Genomic DNA, 21,098 nt, shown 5'->3' on the forward strand with positions numbered 1-21,098 from the left:
GAAAAAAGTGTTAAGAAGAGGTGTGTGCTTTTAGCTTTATTCTACCTGTGGATTTGTGAAATGCAAAAGTAGCTCTGGGTTAAGTAAAAAAAAAATAAAAAAATAAAAAAAAATAAAAGAATAGAAAAGTCCTACGACAAAAGTCTACATAAAATAAAACCTTAAATCAGAATTTAAAAAAAAAAAAACAAAAAAAAAGTGTCTCTCTGGATAGTAGCCAGAGTGAACAGATTTAAAACTAAGGAGAGAGTGCAGAACATTCCAAAAGAAACACGATGAAAGGCTCCAGGCTCAGAACTGCTGAGAGATGCACAGTGGCAAGTGTGGTGTGGTTTTGACGAGTGCTGTTTCGAGACACGTCCGTTTTTGCGGCGAGCAGAAAAAGTTTAGGGAGGCTGAACCGAGCAAGGTCGGGTGTTTTTGGCTAAAAGGTGTAAACGTACCTAAAGATGATCTGAGAAGACAGCCTAACGGAAGATCAAAGGTTTAGCGTAGCGGAGTGAGCAGAGGAAGGCTGCATGTTGGAGCCTTCTCCCCTGTGGTCCAGCTGATGCGTGATGTTGGACAGCTCTTCCAACTCCCGAAACTGACGGTCCGTCTTGTGACTCACGAGCGATCGGTAAAAGTGGACGGCGAACATGATGAACACCAGGCCGAACGGGATCATGATGGCGAAGGAAGCGATGATCGCCTCTTCGCCGGGGCTGTACCGCGGAGGCTCCGGCGTGGATGAGGGCGGGGTTTCCGTCGCGTGGGTCGGCTTCTGCTTCTTCAGGGGCAGGAATTTCACCCAGCAGATCAGCAGGACCTCCGCTACAAAGAGGAGCGTGCCGATGACGGTGGAGAAGGCCCAGGCTAGCTCGATGTAGCGGTGCATTCGCTCGTGCGGCGACTCTCTGACGGAGTTGAGGTTGTGGACGTTGCTGACGGCCTCCAGGTTGGGGAGGATGCACGTGCTGATCATCAGCGCAAACAAGTGGACGGCAACCAGAACCGTGGTGCAGGCACTGAAGGCTATGAGCAGGCCGGAAGGATATTCAAAATCTGGTTCCAACTGGGCCTCCACCATCGCCACCTGAACATCAACACCAATGATCATTTCAGAGCTAAAATGTCATTTGCACACTTGGGGTTTACAGAGTAAAAGTCTACTGAGGTTTGCAGACATTAATGAGGGTGTCCTTAAATCCAGTGTGTGATATCACACACTGGATTTAAGATGGCACATTCAACAAGTAAGAGACAGAGGGAAAGGAGGGCAGGAAGGAAATGATGCAACTGTAACAGCAAAAGACATTTCAACAAACTTTTGCCAGTTTATTCGTCCCTGTAAAACTGTGACCGTTGTAGAAATGCCATGTATGGGTCTTACAAATTACACAAGAAAACTCTGAGAGACATAACAAGGCAATAAAGATAAAGAGGAGAAAATCAGATCCTTAAAAGCATTTGCAGTTGTGAACAATTATGTGGCAGTGTAATAGACTTGTTTGAAGACAACGCTGACAAAGCAAAAGCTGGATATGATAAGTGAGTCATTGTGTCTAAAGACATTTCAAAGAAGTACACACACACACATCGATTTCCACGACTTAACATCAGAACAAAATGAATCAAAATGTTAATGATCTCATTTCAGATTGAGCAAACTGTTGCAGATGTAGCTGGGTGGGGGCTCAGCACAGCAGTTCCTGCAGCTGTATGTTCACTGGCAAAATCTCAGATAGGGTTTTCAGATTGTTCGTTGATGACAGTACCAAGGCTGTCTGCCGAACTTCACTTTGTCATCGACTTTATTATTACTTGAACCAAAAAAAAATAACGAAACTCTTGTAGACATCCTCATATCTTTATGAGAGACCAGGTCTCACGAGGTGAAATAAGCCCAACGGGTTGTACAGCATGTATGCGAACAATGGAAATGACTTGCCAACGCCTTCGCAAATGCAAATGTGTTAAATGCCTGTCAGACACAAGTAACTGTACTAGTATACAGGTAACTCGTACTTCAACGCAACATAGTGAGGACGATATTCATTGGAATTGCCCCAAAATGTAAATAATAGGTCAACTATTGTTGGCTAACTATTAACAAAAGTCTCCCTTAAACATTTCCTTCACATTAATGAATGGTCTACATGTTCCGAACAAAAATAATTAAGATTTTAAATGGAACGAGATTAAGATATGGTTTCACTGGACAAAAACATTGCGTCTTTAAAATGTGTGGGGGAGTCTGTAGAGAACATTCATTTCCTTCCCTGATCGTCTCTGCCTTGCACAAAATGCAACACCCAGCATTTCCTTAGACAGTGATCTAATCCACTCATTTATGAGTGCAAAGAGAAAGGGCATTCAGTAATTCGTCGGTCACCAACGATGAATAAGACTTCATATAAGCGCTTTTTTTCTCTCTCTCCCTAGTTGTAAATGAAAGACTTATTCAAATAAGTTAGAGATGACCGCACAACTGACAACACAGTTGCCAGCTTTATCTATAATGGATTTTAAAATGCGCCAAATGCTCTTCAAATACATCACTTTCAGGCGACTTCTGACAGTTAAAAATGAGAGTGAATTATGTGCAACAAACACTTTTATCATTTACAACCAGTTTCCTGTTTTAGACTCTGCTGGGCCCGCTATAGTAGGGAAATTTGTCGCTCTGATAAGTAGCAAATATGCGATCCAAGGCTGCTAATATTTAAATGTCTGTTCGTCGGAGCCGTCGAGGTCTAACTATGGACAGATACTACTACTTTAAAGTGAAACGTTCGCTGATTGCTAATCGACTGATTATGAGCGTGACAGGTGTCGCTTGCACATCTTGAGCAATGCCATTTCATGCGTCACTCTACAAGAGCGAAGCCAAGTTGATTAAGCTGAACACAGGGGAAAACATGCTAACTGCTCATACTGTCCGAGCTCTTTTCAGATTAAGTTAGTGACTTACCATTGCAAAACCAGATAGAAGGGCTGAAGTCCTACTAGTTGCCTTCAACTTCGCTCGACTCAAGTAAAGTTTTCTCCATGACAGAGCTTGAAGCGAGTGCTCGTTCAAACTCATTTCGCTAGAACTCCAGAGAACTATTCCCGTAAGTTACTTCACCAAATCGGCTCAACACTTCAAACACTTTATCTTCTGCACAGGTCACTTGATTAACAATGATCTGCAATGTGAATAGGTAAAACTTGCTCTGACATTCTAACCTCTGTTCAGCAAAGAGGCTCAAGTTAAGTGTAAATCAAAGTCCCCTCTGCCACTTAACCCTCTTAAAAAACGCCCACAATGCAAAGCGGTTAAAGAGTAGCGCCATCAGTTGTTGTGGTCAAACACGGCAATATTTATGCCTCCCATTTTTTCTAATGACTTTGTTCATCTGGATGGAGAAGATGGTGTATGTATGTAAAACTCCTGAAAATCACATGTGCTATTTTGAGACCTTTCGTTTAACAGTTTTTGTTTATTCGATGGCCTCAAAGACTGCTCAGTGTCCACTGGGTTGTAATACGACGGTTGATTTTTGACAGCTTGATGTTTTCTTGATAGCAGCGCAGTCTATCCTGTAGACTGCACACTGGTCAGAGTCTGACCAATGTTCTCCTTGAAAACTATTAAATTCTTCTCGATTTTGCTGTTGTTAAGGTATGCAACTATTATTACTACCAGTGAAGTCTTCACTAAAGATTGTGAGGTCAGTCGATGTTAATGTGAGGAATAGATGCGAACCCAAAGTAGGAGACCCCTCCTCACGTACTGCTATGTATTATGTAGCGAGAATTTGCTTATGTAGTTCTCTCTTTCTCCCTCCCTCCCTCAAAGGCACACAAACAAGAGGGATCGCAAGGTTAGAGAGAGAGGGAGTGTGCCTCGTATCTATCATCTTATGGGCAGACAATAATAGTTACCTTGGTTATTTGTTATAACCCTGAAGAGTGCTCTCTCCATGTTACGTCACTGAATACACCGACACAGTTTGGCTGTAGTCTTAACGGTGTATATGTGGGTTAAGAGACTGCCACAAGATGATACAAAGTTGTAAGTTTCCAGTCACTAAAAGCATGAATAATTTCTGTTCTTTCTTTCCTTCTTATGTTTGCTCTCTCTTTTTATTTTAAGAAGATGGTTCAAAAATAAAGTGGGACCAATGCAAGTTCTGGCAAGCAACTGTCAGGTACAGAGGCATTTTGGCTAACAAGGATTTGTTTTAGATTTGACACGCTAGAACTGATAGACTAGCGCTAGCTAAGAGACAGACGCGCGCACACACACACACATATACAAACCTCTGTGAGCAGACCTGACAGTGTTTGTGACAGAAAGAGACAGATGTGAGTTGTAGGTCTTCCATCGCTGGCTGCCAGCTGGTATGATTTCAAGCTGTGTTGGCTACCTTTGTGTCCACCCAAACCCTATCCAGGCAGTTTTCCCTCTGGAAGGCTGTTCTCCTGCAGGTTTATGTTCCAGTTTCCATCCAACACACCTGAATCTAATATTCCATGGCTCTTCAAGACCTTGATTAGTTAAACAAGATGTGTCCGTGTAGGGTTGGAGAAAAATCCACAAACAGTTCTGTCCTCCTGCAAGACTACCCACGCTGATCTTAATGTATGGATATGGTTTTGTGTTTTCTTTGTTTATCTTGGATAATTTCTTAAATAAATCACATAATAAACACTGATGACACAGTAATGTGTACACAGAGCAGAGTCTGTTATTTTAGAGAGCTCAAAGATCATTCTTTTATGTAAACTTATTCCCTTCATCTGCCTTTTTTTTTTTTTTTTAACTGACCAGAACTAGTACAAACAATCAGTCTAAGGGTTTTCTAATTGCTACTTTGTGACGTAGTTACTATTAGATTCAACAGTCAAACTGTTTGTCCTCAGTGCGAGGGCAGGGATTCAATATTTAAAACATTTCCTTTATGTATGTCATGAAAGGATTTATAACTTGTCTATATTAGGCTAAATCCCTTCAGTAGGAGACAGATGGACATCTAAACCAGACATATTCGACCATTGTTATTCAAATGTTAAGGGCCTAGAGGGATGTCCCCAGTCCCTAAAACACTGTTGTGTGCAACCTGTTAGATGAGTGGGACAAAAAAAAAAAAAAAAAGCAAAGCTGAAAAGCAGGCCAGGCAAGAGCAATCGATCTTCGACTCCCGACTCACTTCCTGGGTTCGCGTGGAGATAAAACCAAGGCAGGCACTCTCAATCACACCTAGAGCAAGGCTTGCCCTTCTCGGCAGGGAAGAAATCCTAATGTCAGAGGTGCTTTGTGGGTTAGCCTCTTCCCTCTACCCTTCCTCCTCACCCCTCCTTTTCCCTCTCTCTCTCTCTCTCTCTCTCTCTCTCTCTCTCTCCCCCCAGACCCTCAGCACAATGAGCACCTATTGTAGACAACCCTGTAACCGGACGCCAGCTGGCTGCTGATTGGCTGAGCTGAAGTCCCCTTCTCCCCCCCAACCTTCCTTTCCAGGCGCATATGCATGAGACAGCAGCTTGCTGTGTGTCTGTGCAGCTGCTTATTTGAGAGAAAGAGAGAGAGAGAGAGAGAGAGAGAAAGAAAGGAAGAAAGGAAGGGAAAGGGAGGACGAAAGAGGAAGGGGTTTAGAGAGAACAGACGCAAGAAAAAACAGAAGATAGGAACGAGAGAGAACGAGAGAGAAAGCAGTGCAGATCGGGGGCTGTAGCTATGTCAGTGGTCTGTTTGAGGGACTCGCTATGAGAGAAGGCAGCCATGGCTATGTCACTGAGCGCCGACGATGAGGATTACGATTCGGACACAGCCGAACAGGTCAGCACTCACACACTCTCTCTCTTACACACACACACACACACACACCCTCTCATGTTTCCCTCTCTACCGCCATGCTTCTTCAACTAGAAAATTGTCTGTGTCTCTGTCTATCTGTTTGTTTATCCTTCCACTCCTTAATTCTTCTTCTTCCCTTTCTCTCCCTCTCTCTCTCTCTCTCTCTCTCACTCACTCACTCACTGTTTGCTCCGTGGTAATGCTCTGGGTTTGGCTGAGGTTTGGCCTGTTAAAGTAGAGGAAAATGGAAACAATACTACTTGTGTAGCTTTCAAGGCTACAGAGAGGAAACCAATCTTTATATTTAAAAGAGAGAGAGGCAGAGACAGAGAGAGGGATTATGATAGCTTCTTTGTTATTTTGTAAGGTCTTACTGTAATTGGACTTTGAATGGCCGTTGAGTTTACCATTGTCAACGTAACTGTTTCTGCTCCAGTGAAAGAGAGAGAGAGAGAGAGAGACGCATGTTTCCTCGTACCTGCCTCCATGTAGGCGTTTGCTGCTTTGACTGCTTTCTGTTATCATTCTAATGCTTCTCACACCTCTGACAAACATTTGCAAGGACAGAGTTCAGAGATGACAGGGAGAGTGTTTTCGGTTTGGAGCCAGTTTCAATTTTGGTTTGGAGAACGGTAAACTCACATTCCAAGGAGAGCTGGATAGAGACGGGGAAGTTTGAGGTTGTTTTATTCTTTATGGGAAATTTGTTTATTTGCGTGTAGGGCAGGTTTTGCAGAAACTGAGAGACAGAATGAAAGAGAGAGAGAAACTCGTACAAACAAGATTTAATTTCTGTCCTTTTATCTCAACACAGTACACTTGTTCAGTTTTGCGCTTTTCATATACCATGCAAAGCCCGTAATTAATTCCCAGAGGAAGCTAATGAAATATAATCAAAGAATGATGGTGTTACACTCACACACAGGCTCATGAGATAGACGTGACATTTGTGCTGCTGTCAAAGATGCTGGTCACTTTGGGTTATACTCTTTGAGCCTGAGTTTCAGTGCTTGCAAAAACCAGAGTTCTCACCGTAACAAAGGTATCAAGAAGATCTGGTCGTTCAGGTGTTTCCTGGTAGGTGAATAAGAATCCGTTAAAAACTAATCTGCATGTCCACGCTATCTCCACAGTAAGAATAACACACCTGTTTGGACTGAAACAGTGTTATCTCTCTTTGGTAATATCTAGGTATTCATTCGCATGGGGCACAAACGTGTGTATGCGTGCGTGTGCGTGTGTGTGTGTGTGTGTGTGGGTGAATGTCAAACCACAGTTTGGCATTTCTCCCTGTGGTAACTGTGCTGTATCTTTAAGACAGACATGTGTGGTGCTTGTTGGATGGGGGAGGGGAGAGAGAAAGCAGGGGAACAATAAGAGGGTCTGGCTTTTCCCAAGTCCTCCAGCCTGCCAGTCAGTCAGTCAGTCAGTCAGTCAGGCACCCAGGCCGGGGAGGCAGCCCGCAGGCCTACCCGTGTCACTGCTCCCTTCCCTGGGTGCTTGTGCTGGAGCCTAGGAGTCCCAATAAATCTGCCTTGGACCCTGGAGCTCTTTCCACGTCTGCTTTGATTTGGGGGTTTTTTTTGTTTGTTTGTTTGGTTTTTTATCCTTTTTCTTAACTCAAGCGGTCGCTCCACCGTCTAAGACGTAGCCTTCAGAACTTACGTCTTAGCCGGTCTGGTTGTAAACATGTTTAACGTATGGTGTGACACACAAGCGCAAACGCATACTTTCAATCCAGTGCTGGTTCATTTGTTTACTTGCTGTTGAGTAGGTTTGTAGGTTTTCATTCCTGTGCTGTATATTGTGCAATGAGTCAAGCAGTCATTTATCAGCTTCTCACTGGCTGTGGACCCTGAGTCATAGATGTAACAAAGACTGAGTTTAGGTTCAGAGCTACTGCTCTTACTATAACAAATAACCAGCAGTTTCAAAACACAATGGACAAGAAAACTCTCCATCCTGTGGGATCGTAATGGCTATATATGACACCCACGTGTGTGTCTGCATGTGTGTGTGTGTGTCTGTGTCTGTGTGTGTGTGTGTGTGTCTGTGTGTGTCAGAATGCTAACAGGCCTTTTTTCTCTGTGTATGAAATCCTGATGCATGAGTGTACAGATTTGTGGGAAACTGCTGGTTTGTTAAAAGTTTATTTGTGTTGGTTTTTTGGGAGAAGTAGTTCTTTTTTTTTTTCTTTTTCTTCTTCTTTTTTTCAGTTGGCCTCGGTGTGTGCACATTGGAATGTAGCACTTTATTCCAATGACAATAAAACAGGAAAACTGTTTAAAAAAAAACAAAAGCGCACAAAACATAATGCTTACGACCGCTCCATTAAGCATTTATATGAACATGAAGTTTGCCGTTTTATTTGATTGTGGGATTAAAACGTTGATGCGATAGTTAGCGACGTGTCGTGAAGTCTTCATTGCAGAACAAATTACATAAGAGACAGAGAAATCATCATGTTCCTGCTTGGAGCCACAGTAAAATATGTTACTCCAATCCCAAAGCGGAAAAGCCATGGATTTTCCTGTATCCTGTGTTCTTTTCTTTGAAGACGGACCTCCTAGTTGTGAAGCAGACACAGTTTGTTCTATAAGTCTCAGCGAAACACTCTGCTGGTGCTCAGTACTGAACACTGTTGATCTGAACATCCCATGACTGAGTCAGTCTGGTTGAAAATGTCTGTGGTGTGAGTGTTTATATGGGTTTCTGTCATGGGGGATTTACCAGTACCTGTTGTGTCATAAGGCAGAAGACATGACCCAGTCAGCTTAATTCACTGACCATAATACATTTAGATTAGTGCAGGCTTTACTGTAAGTTTCAAGGCCTAAATGTTTTCTGAGTGGGTTGAAAGACTAGGATGTTTTGGCGGTTTTAGAAATAGTTAGAGTGATCACGGTAGCCTGTGTTTTGTGACAAAAGTCATATTTTCACCCTTTGATGACAGTTTTGTTCAGGTCTTGCACAGTCATCTTCAGAATGGAGCTGAACCTGCAGCAGGACTGATCTCAGACAATACACAGATTGTTCAGTAATGTGTGTGTGTGTGTGTGTGTGTGTGTGTGTGTGCATGTGTGTGCACACGTGTGTGTGTGCATGTGTCTGCACACGTGTGTGTGTGTGCATGCCTGTGTGTGCACGTGTGTGTGCGTGCCTGTGTGTTTGTGTTCACGCACACCTGTGTGTAGGCGCATGGGTTTGGGGGTGTGTGTGTGTGTGTCTTGTGCGTGCCTGTGTTTGTGTGTGTTAGCGCAACGTTATTTTAATGATGGCACTGTTTACAGCACTGCTTTGAGCATGCTCAGTGATGTACAGTAGAGCTATGCATGTATGTGTCTGTGTGTGTGTGTGTGTTTGTGTCTGTGTGTGTGTGTGCACATTGCTCTCATCTCTCTCTTCTGCAGACCTACCGCACTGTTGCTGTGAAGTTGTTGATCAAAGCGAAGATAGCCTAAATCTCCCCTTGTAAACAGACTGACAGGACATATGTCTGCGGTCTGAAATATCTAACACTGAAATAATTCTATTGAATAGGAAGACAGCTACTGACATCACCGCAGCGAGTAGTCGTGGTAACTGGAATTAATTTGCCGATGTATTTGTACTCCGTACATCCAACGATAGCCCTCCAGAACGTCCAATCACGTTGATGGTTTTGACTTGTGTTAATTTCTTTTATAAGAAACAGGTGGCAGTAATAATAAGCTTTGCCAAGTGACATCACGTCTGTGGAATCTGCAGAGATATGAGAATGAGAGGGCAAGACCACGGCGCTGGTTTTTTTTTTTTGTTCAAAGACGGAAAGTTATTGAGTCGCAGATTATGAATCACATGAGATGCAGCTCTGGCTCTTTTGTTTTTCCCCTAAAGCTTCTCTCTCTCTCTCTCTCTCTCTTTCTCTCTCTCTCTTTCCTTCTCTCTTTCACTTGCTTGTTCTCTCTCTCTCTCTCTCTCTCTCTCTCTCTCTCCACAATCTCTATTTTCTAATTAACTGCTCTTGAGGTAGAAAAACAGCTTTAGCTGCCTTTGCTTTCCCTTTTTTCCCTAGTTCTTATTTTAAGCTGTCTAGTGTTCCTGAAGGAATATTACGTAAGACCACTGAACGAATGTGATCTGATGAGCACCATATTTGCATGGTGATCTGGGTTTTTTTTTTTTTTTGTTTGTTGAGATTGTACATTGCCTTACAGTTAGTCATCCCTGTGCACACTGGACTGATGAAACAGAACCTGTTCACACAAGCACACCACATATAATGTGAAACGTCGTATCATCGCTTTAGCACCTCACGGAACACGATTTGGATTCACTCCAGATTTGGTTCTTGGAAGGCTGCAGGCTTTGTCATCTCCAGCACATACATGTTGTGAAACCATCTGAATACCCAAAAGCGTTTGTGACCCAGATCTTAAGGCTGTGGCGTCTTTATTTATCACATTTTGCCCGGTTACAACCGTACGGCATCTTAGACACGCACACGCACACGCACACGCGGGGGGATCCGGACAGCTGTGGAGCGAGTGTCTGTGGTCGTGAGCCCGCTGGCGCTTTGACGGACACATGCACGCTGATCCGATGGTGATGCAACCGTCTCTTGTGCTGAAATGCATTACTTCGGTATTAGGTTACGTTTTTCAAGGGGGGGGGGGGGGGGGGGGGGGGGCTCGGGGTCGAGAGAGTGTCGCTGCAGTCAAGTCGACCGCTCTGTATTTTGCAGTGCATGTGGATGTGGTTTGATAAGTTGTCAGGGTTTGCTGATGTTTCTCTCTGTTCTTTGTTTTTGCCTCTTGATTGTGTGCTATTTAAAGAGCTAACTCCAGCATCAATGCTCTGTTGTTGCTTTGTGGCACTACAATTTCTAGTACTTCTGTTGTTTTGTTTTGGTTTTTTTAATGCTACACTATGCTTCAGCTTTCTTCATTATCAATGCCCGATTCTGGTATCTCGAAACACATTATTATGATTATGGGAGAGGCCAAGAGAGAAGGAAAGACAGAGACTCTTTATTAGAGCCAGCTGAATCTCAGTTTTTTTTTCCCTCTGAGCCAAAACAGGGGTGATTAAGGCGAGGTTGATTGTGTTAGCGCAGGAATGTCTCTGCGCTGGACTCTCCTCTCCGCTTTCCCCGTGAGTTCTCCTTTTAGTTATTCTACCTGCTCCAACAGCCCGGTCACGGACCTCCTCCTGAGAATTTTTTTTTTTTTTTGTTCTTGAGAGTCTAATGCGGTCTCTTACGGGATGTGATTTTTGTTTGGGAGGGAGGAAAATATACATAATTTACTGATATCTCCAAAGCTGCTCCAACCTCGGGGCTTTCAGAAATGCTAACATGAGGGGGAAAAAAAAAAAAAAGATTAGGAAGCTCTGTATTGGGACCAAGCCAAGGAGCGAGACCAAGAGCATGTTGTGTTATTACATATGTCCTCACAGTGGCCCGGGGATAGCGCGATATGATTGGATAACGAAGATCAGAAGCTTCAAATTTACACAAAAAAAAAGAAAGAAAAAAGAAGAAGAAGGAGAAGAAATTTGCACTGTAGGAAATCAAATCATGAACACACAAGCGACATCAAAAGCTATAGTCGACCACCGCTCTCCCTCCTCTTCAATTAAAACCAGAACAGCTGCCATAATTCACATTCACACACTTGGTGCTGGGGGCTGATGTGTTGCCATGGTAACACTTGCTGCAGAAAGACAGACATCCCAGGTTGCCAGTGCTGCACTGCAATGTTATATGATACATCACTGGATCTCTCAGCTTTAGAAAATAGATGATGAGGAAGAGGAGGAGGAGGATGAAGATGGTGACGGTGGTTAAAGCTTATAGTTATAACGGTGTATGTGCTTGATGATGAGGAAGAGGAAGATCTTGAAGGTGATGAAGGAGTTGAAGGCAAAAGTTGCAATTTTCATCAATGTCCTACTGCTTGCATTTTTGTTTTGTTTGTTTTTTTATTTATCTTTTAAAAACAAGAGTACTGATAGTAAATATAGGCACGCTTTACATTCAAGTTTGGGTCCATATGAAAACAGAGCTATTCAGTACACATGCAGACAAATCTGAAGTAGCCCAAGGTAGCAGAACAGGTGCTAATTACTCTCATATAAGGAAGTCTAGGGTTTCATAAACTCAATGAATTAAATGGAAGAACCAGGAGGGGAAAAGAGAGGGTTTTTTTTTTTTTTTTTGGACAGTCCCTCAACATTAAATTAGACGGGTAAGCACTGTACTGAGTGTTCTGCCTTGTAGTCAAGATCAGGTACAGTCAGGAAATGTGTCATCTTTTACAACTAAACACGCTAATTTACTAACACACCGCTCAGTGGAGAGCAAAGCGAGGGTAAGTCCGTGTTCCCCTCTTCATCATTAAGCGGGTGAATCACTGGCACCACGCGCTAGCTCAGCAAAGAGGAATGTACATCACCGAATTTGGAGATTCAAGCTGATTTTTTACTCAACAAAACAAGCGAAGAAACGATCAAACTCAGGCATTTTCAACGGACTACGTTGGTTTGGTGAGCGTGTCGGACAGACAAACACGTTCTAATCATTTTTGTCACTGGGTGGCAGTCTTGCACTTGAGTCTAACGCCTCAAAGGTCATTGTGTTTAAAACAGGGCACTGGGCAATGATGATTCGCTCCTTGTCCGAGTTTGCGATTTGTCAGAAATGATGTTTTGGAGAATTTTTTTTTTCTCTTTGTCTTTTTTGTTATTTATTGTCTTAATTTAATTCCCTCTCTCGCTCTCTCTCTCTCTCTTTCTTGCTGTTGTTCTCTTGCTTTCTCTTTCTATTACTCATTTACTCTCCCCTCTCTCTTCTTAGTCGTGGAATGTGGTGTTTACTTAGCTCTCTCAGACAAACCACGAAGCCACAGACCCGTAAGCATAAGTGTAACTATGTATTTATGACTCAAAGTGTGCAAGGAAAATTACCCCCTTGACCTGCTCTGAGTTAGTACATTTCCTAATTTTTTTTCTTTCTTTCTTTTTTAACTCTGTTGTTTTCTTGTTTTTTTTCGGTCAGGTCAGATGTGAAGTAGGAAGAGATGATTCAGAATTACATAATCGGTGGCATAACACTTTTCTCCCAGTGCTCTGGAAAACAATACTCGGTAAAAGCAGGGCATATTTTGACTAACTTGGGCTGACCTCTCTCTCTTCCCCTCCCTCTCCATGTCACAGCAACGGCCACCCAACCGGCCGAAGCCCAAGATGGCGGCGGCGGCGGCAGCGTCGGCAGCGGCGACCACGTCGTCCGCGGCGACAGCCGTCAAGCTTCCGTCCAACCGCAGTTCGTCGGGGGCCCGTCGCAGGCGCACGCGGTGCCGTAAATGCGAGGCGTGCGTGCGGACGGAGTGCGGAGAATGTCATTTCTGCAAGGATATGAAGAAGTTCGGAGGGCCTGGCCGCATGAAGCAGTCCTGCATCATGAGACAGTGCATTGCGGTAAGAGTCTCGGACAACCGGGGGGAAGGGGGGGGGGGGAAGGGGGGGGGGGGGGATTTACCATGGACAGAGCAACTTTCACTACTCGCTGCTTACTGCTCAATCTTGTAGGATTTGTTGTACATTATGTGTTGAGTTGTTTAGTTGTTTACTTATTTATAGAGGACATTATATGCTTATTAGTGTTCAAAGGTGATCAAATGCAGTCCTAGAGGGCCAAAGTCCCAATGCTTTTTACTTTCACCCCGTTTTTGTTAGAGATTCACTTTTTTTTCTTACCTGGAAAACATGTGCATAGACTCAGCAAATAAGAGAGCTCCGTGTCTGGTGGATATGAAAATCAGCAGGTGTCCGGCTCTCCAGAGCTAGATTTGGGCTCCTCTTTCATGGTTTTGTTGGTATCAAAAAAACAGCAGAGTGATAATGCATTTGCATATCAATGTGTCTCGATCTCCTTGCAGCCTGTCTTACCCCACACAGCGGTGTGTGTGGTGTGTGGAGAGGCTGGTAAGGAGGACACGCAGGAGGACGAGGAGGAGAAGTTTAATGCCATGCTCATGGAATGCTCCATTTGTAACGAGATCGTCCATCCCAACTGCCTCAAGGTCGGATATTCAAAAGCCGTGTTTAAAATGTAACCCCCATCTACCTGTCCTATGTGAATGTCAGTCACATTAATACTAAACCCAGTAAAAGTCTTCAAAGAGATATGTTGGAGTCAAACTTTATTTACATTGTTTATATGCTATCTTGAGCATTCATTTACATTTCTCTTGTGGCATTTGCATTTGTGGGTTTTTGTTGAGCAATGATACTCGTACTCCCGAAAAAGGAAAACCTTCAAAGCCGGTCAAAGAAAGTAATGCAAAGTTCAGTCTGCATTCATTCATGAAGGCAGCTTTAAGCCTAGACAGAAACGCATTAATCGTGAGACCAAGTCCACAGTGACACAGAAATATTTTAAGAGTCTGTTGGTTTGTCTCGGTGTTTGTGGTTTTCCTGTTGATTGTAGATAAAGAGGTAGTCTCTCATTGCTGTTGGAGTGCACTCGGTATATTTTCAAACAGAGACACACTCTGTTGGACCTACATTTAGCGAACCGAAAAAAAAAAAAAAGAAAGAGAAAGAATTCCCCATCTCGATGTTCTGTCATGATGTTCCACATGCAAAAACAACATGCAAAGCAAGTCATTGGTGCCCTATACCGTGACTCTGTGTAAGCTGAGAACAAAGCACTCACATCAGGTGTATCTAAACTTGTATGTAAGGAGACTTTTTTTAGAAACTTTTTTAATCTTTTGTTGTGGGTGATGGTTGGTGTACAGGTGGTTATTTGATGTATTTATCCTGGTATGTGGGTAGGTGTGTGTCTGTGTGTATGTGCGTGCGCACGCGCAAATGCACGGTTATGTGACAGAGTGTGTGTGTGTGTGTGTGTGTGTGTGTGTGTGTGTGTGTGTGTGTGTGTGTGTGTGAGTGAGTGGGTGGGGTTGTAACAGCATTCACATTTTTAGTTCCCTTTTGCTCTGGCTTGTGGTAATATGTCACAGCTCAGCACACGGCTCAAACACCTCCCTCTCTTCCCTCATTTTCCTCCTTTTGTTTCTCTCTCTCTCTCTTTCTCGTGATCACTCAATCTCACGCAGGTAAAAGATGCAGCAGGAGTTGTAAACGACGAGCTTCCCAACTGCTGGGAATGTCCTAAATGCAACTACGCTGGGAAAACTGGAAAAGTGAGTATCAGAGGAATAGTCAGTCTCTGTGTATGTTCAGGTTAAATGTGAGTTGCACAGCACGAGTGCAGGTTACATCATAGTGATATTTTTTGTCTGTAAACTTCGACTAAAAAATGCATATGTAAAGATTAACTTAGACTTACTTTCTATCTGCTGTTATATCATTTTATCCAAATTATTCCTTCTGAAACTAAGTTAGGTCTGCAGTGTAACAATTAGCAGAATTGCAGTCGTCCTTTGTGCATTCTCAACTTTACTTTAAAGTGCGTTAAAGTGTTACCAAAGACACAACAGTTATATGTTCTACTACACACAAGTTTAAATGTTTAGTTCCTGTTGTGGCAAGTAGTGTGGAACTCTCTGTATTTTTATCATGCACTTTTACTTCCTGTTACTCATTGGCATCATGTGATCAGATGCCAAACATTCTGTTCTCTCAGATCAAACTGGCACTAACAACTCTTGCCTAAGATCAATGCCGTTAAATCGCTGTAAACGGCACAGTCATTCCTAAACACTCATATCGAAAACTTTCTTTCACGATCTGAAAAGATAATGTAAAGATTACGGTCGTTTATGCTATGCTTGCAGTTGAGGCGCTAGTGCATAACTCTCAGAGCGTTACACATGTGCATGAGTACGTAGTAGTTCTGTATCTAAGATGATATGCAGGATGCTCATATCTGATATTGACGGGTTGAATTGATTAGCCTTAACTAAATGGCCGAGAGCAGGGAAGTCCAGAATAATGGGTTTGAAAGCTCTAGTTTGTAACTTCAGAAGAATCCTATTGATTGTGTCGACTCAGCATCGACAGTTCAGCGCTAGGTTCCTGCCGGGTTAAGTGTGAGGTATAAAGTTGTCTCTTCCATGTTCTTCCCGCCCTTTTGGCCTGTAAGCAAAAACGAGGTCCAGGGTTTAAGTACGCGTCCAACCTACCGGGCTCGCTGCTGAGGGAGCAGAAAGCGAGCCGTGACGGGAAGGAGGAGAGCGACCAGGCCTCCGCCGCCAAGAAGAGGAGCGAACGAGAAGAAACGCCCAGACTCAAATCCGAGGATCTCCCCGCCCGACTGCCCCCGCTCCTCACCCCCAGCGGCCTGCCACGACCCCGGTCAGAGATACCTAACTTCCTAAGGAAGAAGAAGAAGCTGTTCGATGATGATGAAGAGGAGGAGGACACAAGCGCTAAGAAGAAGGTAACAGCGGTATATATTTTTCGCAGACGCCTTGCAAACGAGCACAAACAGAGAATCAAATGCAAAATCCATGCACGAATGCACACAACCGGTGAAGCTGGGGTAAAGCTGTAGGTTTTCTTCTCAAAGTTCTGGTTGTTTTAATAATGTTCTCAATGTTCTCCCAACAGAAGAAACCCTGGAGATCTGAGGAACCTGTGATTCCCAAACTCACCCAAGTAAAAACTGAAGACGAAGAGGAACATTCTGACCGAGAGGAAGAGGCGGAAGAGGACGAGAGAGAACGGGTGGATCGCCGTCCCGTAAAAGAAGGGCTGTCAGGCAGAATAGGGAAAGAGGAAGTAGAGGAGGAGAAAGACGAGGAGGGTGGAGAAGAAGAGGAAGAAGAAGAGGAGAGAGATAGCCGAAGAGAGGAAAGGAGCCCGGCTCTGAAGACGCCCCTGTCGTTGGAGAGCGACGCTTCCCGTTGTAGCTCCCCCAGGGCGGGACCAAGCAGCGAAGGGAGCGAGACTCAGGAGAGGACGCCCCGTGCCCGGGCGAAGCGGCGCCGTAAACTCCCTAATCGTCAGCTCAGCTCGGAGCTCAGCAAGCAGCTCAACCTGGAGATCCAGCGCACGGAACATTCGCTGGCCAATGAGAACCAGCAGCCTCTCAAGAGCGAGCCAGACGACAGCGAAAACGAGGAGCCCAAGAGAAGCTTCCGGAACGGTACGGGAGTGGGCGCCGGGGGAGGCGGAGGCGGAGGGGTAGAGCTGGGCGGAGGGGGCGGGGAGAGGCCACACCTCCGAGCGCGCGAGATGAACGGGACTGCATGGGAGCTGCGCCATTTTTACCCGCCCCAAATCACGCCGCTGGGTTTTAACCGGAGCTCCCCCGCCATACGACCACCTCCCACCCGCTCCCCACCCAAATGCGTCCAGATGGAGCGTCACGTAATCCGACCGCCCCCGATCTGCCCCCCACCAGACAGACTCCCCCTGGCTGACGGCCGCAACCACGTAGCCCAGCGTGAAGCTTGGATGGCCATCTTCAGTCATCTGACGCACCGCGAACTGTGCATTTGCATGCGCGTCTGTCGGACGTGGAACCGCTGGTAAGAGACTCACTGATCCCTGTCTTATTCATTCTGAGGGCATGGACCACTGTTGATGGTAACTGTGCTCATTTCTTAAGAGCTTTGTGAAGCATCGTGTAGTCAACCGCTTTACGGAGATTGGTTAGTTGCACAGAAACTCTGTTGGTTGCGCAGGGTCAGGGTCAATGTTTAAGTAAACAGAACAATCCAATATTCTTTCATCAAAAACAGAAGATTAATCACTCTAAACCTGTGTGTGTGTGTGTGTGTGTGTGTGTGTGTGTGTGTGTGTGTGTCTGTAGGTGCTGCGATAAACGGTTATGGACACGAATAGACCTAAGTCGCTGTAAGTCCATCACTCCTCTGATGCTAAGCGGAATCATCCGCAGACAACCAGTCACTCTGGACCTCAGTTGGACCAACATCTCCAAGAAACAGCTCAGCTGGCTTATCAACAGGCTACCAGGTGTGTGCATTAGGTTTCACAGACTTCATGAGGGCGTTCCTGTATGATTTAACGCATACGTGAAAAACCTGCTTTGTGGGAACATTCTGCATTTTGTTTACACGCTGCTTGTCGAAACAAAAAAAAAGTGCAAACATGTTTCTTCGTTATGGTTAGAGTTTACAGTTAGGTGGAAATCAGAGGAAAGTCCCCTTAAGTATAGTAAGACAAACTCGTGCTTATGCGTTCCAAGTGTTTCCCACCCTCCGACAAGCTTTTCACACAGATCTAAAGGTGCTGCTGAAGTTGTTTCACAGAGGTCACTTTTTTTTTTGTTTTGTTTTCTTTTTCTTTCACACAGGTCTGCGGGTGTTGTTACTGTCTGGCTGTTCTTGGGTGGCTGTTTCTGCTCTCTGTACATCCAGCTGTCCTCTGCTACGCACGCTGGACCTGCAGTGGGTCGAAGGCCTCAAAGATCCCCAGATGAGAGACCTGCTCTCACCTCCCACCGACAACAGACCAGGTACATACACACACACACACACACACACACACCCACATTACACACACACACATTACACACACACACTCTCACACACACACACACACACACACACACACAACTTTCGCAACGGTCAACGAATCGGTTCTGTCAGTACGGCGTGCACTTATGCCGTCGTGTCTTTCCTCTCAGGTCAGATGGACACGCGCAGTAAGCTGCGGAACGTGGTAGACTTGCGTCTGGCGGGTCTGGACGTTACGGACAGCTCCCTGCGTCTGATCATTAAGAACATGCCCCTGCTGGCCCGGCTGGACCTCAGCTACTGCAACCACATCAACGACCAGTCGGTCAACCTGCTCACCGCCGCTGGGACCACCACGAGAGATTCGCTCACTGACGTCAACCTCTCGGGTAAATTCAGCCTCTGCCAAAACCTGTACACGCAAACGTTACCTCCTTTCAAAATGGTGACTGTAACGAGAAGCAGTCATATGTCCTCTCTATCCTGGATGTTAGTCTAATAACAGCTTTCAGCTACTAATGAACCATACAACCAAATATAACCAAGTTGATATGAGCTTTATTAATACTCATTATTAAATGTGTCACATTCATCTTCTCATTCAGTTTCCGGACGGCCAAGTACATTTAGACGAAATCTTCACACTAAAATGTTCAAAATGCTGACTGGGCTCTCCAGATAATGATATTTTAATATTTAAAACCTCACAGCTGTTCCTGGACCTTTCAGTTATTTTTTTTTTCCTGTTGTTAATATTTCCCCTTTCATTAATCAACGTCTGAGAAATTTTTCATATTCTTGCTCAGTTTTACTCATACAAAAATGACATTTCCATTTAAATCTTATTTGCCTACCCTCACATTTCCATTTCGTCCTTATTCCAGTGTGTAACAGGGTGACCGACCAGTCCTTGACTTACTTTAAACGTTGTGGGAGCATCTGTCGAATCGACCTGCGGTTCTGCAAGCAGGTGAGCAGGCAAGCGTGCGAGCGCTTCATCGCCGAAATGTCCGTCAGCGTTCCGTTCGGCCTGCGAGAGGACAAACTGCTGGAGAAACTCAGTTAGTCCCAAAGGTCCGCCAAGTCTGACGACCGACGCGATCCGGAGAGTTTAAAGAAAAACAAAAAAAAATCGAATGATACCGTGTATCAAGCGCGCTCGAGAAGCGGATGGGTGTTAACACTTCCTCTGCTACCCAAAGAGTCAGAGAGACTGTCGACGGAGACAGACAGAGCACATACAAACCCATCCTGATGCTTCCGGTCGGGCTTGGGGTTCATACGGACAGTACTCTCTCTTTGTTGGAAAACGGTGTGTCTTTGCTAGAGGATTACATTACGAGATTACAGTGCAGCTAGGAAAGGTGTGCCGCGTGAGACGTGGAAGAAAAGGACACGCAAACACACATTTAAACACACACACACACACATTTACACACACAGATACACATGAACACATGTAACTGCATTTCTCTGGCTGTCGGCTTTTGGCAGACATTCGATTTTCTAGCGGTAAAAAAAACTCGGCAGCTGTGAGATGCTGTAGTAGCTGCCAGAGGCTAATGCTCCACTTTTTGAGAGAGAGGATACCGAGCTGTTGTTCTTTTGTGAAATACGAACCCTCCAAAACATATTTTGTACAAAAACAAAACAAAACAAAAGAAAATGTGTAATATTTTGAGTCAGTCTTGGTTACATGTTTGATGTTTTCTTTCGTAATGTAATGGAAAATTGAATTGATATTCTTTGTCGAAATGTTCCTATCTCTCTGTCCGCAGTATTGGTTGCATCATTTTGGTTCCTGGTTTTTTTGTTTTTTTTTTCCTCTTATTTTGTTGTCGTTGTTGTTGTTGTTGTTGTTGTTGTTGTTGTTGTTTTCCAGTCAAAATCTTGACCTAAACAGATATACTCATGTACCTGCTATTTTAATCTCTGAGCTAAAGTGTTATACCACAGATGTGCTGTTTGTTTTTGCAAAAGTCTGTTTAAAAACAGGTGCCATATTTTTCCCATGGTGTTTCATACTACACAGTTTTCAAACAAACAAAAAAAAAAAAACCCTGAGTCATATTTAGCAGATCCCAGATCAGCGCTGAAGATGATTGGTTCAAAGCAGCACTAGGCCAACCTCCAAAGAGGAGTACTCAACAGTATAGCAAAGAAATAAGTATCGCCAAAGCACTCCTAATTCTGTTGATCGGTGCCCCGATAAGTCACGAATTTGTGAACTCTGGTGTGTTGGTTAAAATATTGAATAAAATCTTACAGATATTCCTTTTTTTCCAGGAGGGGGAGCCTCTCCCTGTATTTATAAGTCAAAACATAAGATTTGGTCGTTTTTTCTGCAAGGCAAAACAGGACTTTCACAGTTACTGTGTTTTCGTTGTATTAGTTAGTACTATAAAAGTTATTCAAACTGTCCACCAACCCCATTCCAACCACTTTCATGACTGTAAAAATGATAACTGTGATTTTTCTGACATACGACTATTATTCTGTTCATTATTGTGATGATATGCTCTTTTTTGTTGTTGTCTCAGGATATTGTGGGCCAGAGAGGAGACAAGTCATAGCCATTGTAGTGCCCCATTAAATTAAGGCTGTGTTTGCCATCTAAAACTCTTATATACATTTGGCTATTTATATTTATACAATATAAAGCTAGACAAAAAAAACCCAGCTGATATGAATGTGATTAAATGTTTATTTCTCTGACGCAGTGTGCCCTGTTTTTATTTTGTTTGTTTTTTTAATATAAAGACTTATTATCCATAGCCTATAGGGTTGCCATTTTCCATCAGAGAAAGCACGACAATATTTGATCATCTTCAGTCTTCATGAAC

The 21,098-nt window shown here is 44.0% G+C and overlaps 2 protein-coding genes across 2 annotated transcripts; one reads left to right on the plus strand and one right to left on the minus strand.

Annotated features, from left to right (window-relative positions):
- Window positions 1-318: 318 nt before the first annotated feature.
- On the minus strand, window positions 319-3,197 carry orai1a (ORAI calcium release-activated calcium modulator 1a). Its single transcript, XM_030783187.1, has 2 exons — window positions 2,954-3,197; window positions 319-1,075 (listed from the first exon to the last, which is right to left on the minus strand). Exons 1-2 carry the CDS (start codon window positions 3,065-3,067, stop codon window positions 479-481), a joined length of 711 nt encoding a protein of 236 aa, XP_030639047.1. The 5' UTR covers window positions 3,068-3,197; the 3' UTR covers window positions 319-478.
- A 2,389-nt stretch (window positions 3,198-5,586) lies between these two features.
- Window positions 5,587-19,914, plus strand: kdm2ba (lysine (K)-specific demethylase 2Ba). The gene is made up of 10 exons (XM_030774978.1): window positions 5,587-5,803; window positions 13,016-13,279; window positions 13,741-13,884; window positions 14,926-15,011; window positions 15,905-16,211; window positions 16,382-17,304; window positions 17,589-17,752; window positions 18,093-18,254; window positions 18,426-18,644; window positions 19,140-19,914. The coding sequence occupies exons 1-10, from the start codon at window positions 5,747-5,749 to the stop codon at window positions 19,319-19,321; spliced, it is 2,508 nt and encodes an 835-aa protein (XP_030630838.1). The 5' UTR covers window positions 5,587-5,746; the 3' UTR covers window positions 19,322-19,914.
- The last annotated feature ends 1,184 nt before the right edge of the window (window positions 19,915-21,098 follow it).

The sequence above is a fragment of the Chanos chanos genome, chromosome 1, assembly GCF_902362185.1.
Source record: "Chanos chanos chromosome 1, fChaCha1.1, whole genome shotgun sequence".
Classification (NCBI taxonomy): Eukaryota; Metazoa; Chordata; class Actinopteri; order Gonorynchiformes; family Chanidae; genus Chanos; species Chanos chanos.

Excerpts from the sequence above, each read along its gene's own strand:
- orai1a (XM_030783187.1), bottom strand. The coding sequence starts at position 3,067 with ATGAGTTTGAACGAGCACTCGCTTCAAGCTCTGTCATGGAGAAAACTT. Across the intron at positions 1,076-2,953 it reads TTCTATCTGGTTTTGCAATG|GTGGCGATGGTGGAGGCCCA; the intron begins GTAAGTCACTAA and ends GTTGATGTTCAG.
- kdm2ba (XM_030774978.1), top strand. The coding sequence starts at position 5,747 with ATGGCTATGTCACTGAGCGCCGACGATGAGGATTACGATTCGGACACA. Across the intron at positions 16,212-16,381 it reads ACACAAGCGCTAAGAAGAAG|AAGAAACCCTGGAGATCTGA; the intron begins GTAACAGCGGTA and ends TTCTCCCAACAG. Across the intron at positions 17,305-17,588 it reads TGTCGGACGTGGAACCGCTG|GTGCTGCGATAAACGGTTAT; the intron begins GTAAGAGACTCA and ends GTGTGTCTGTAG.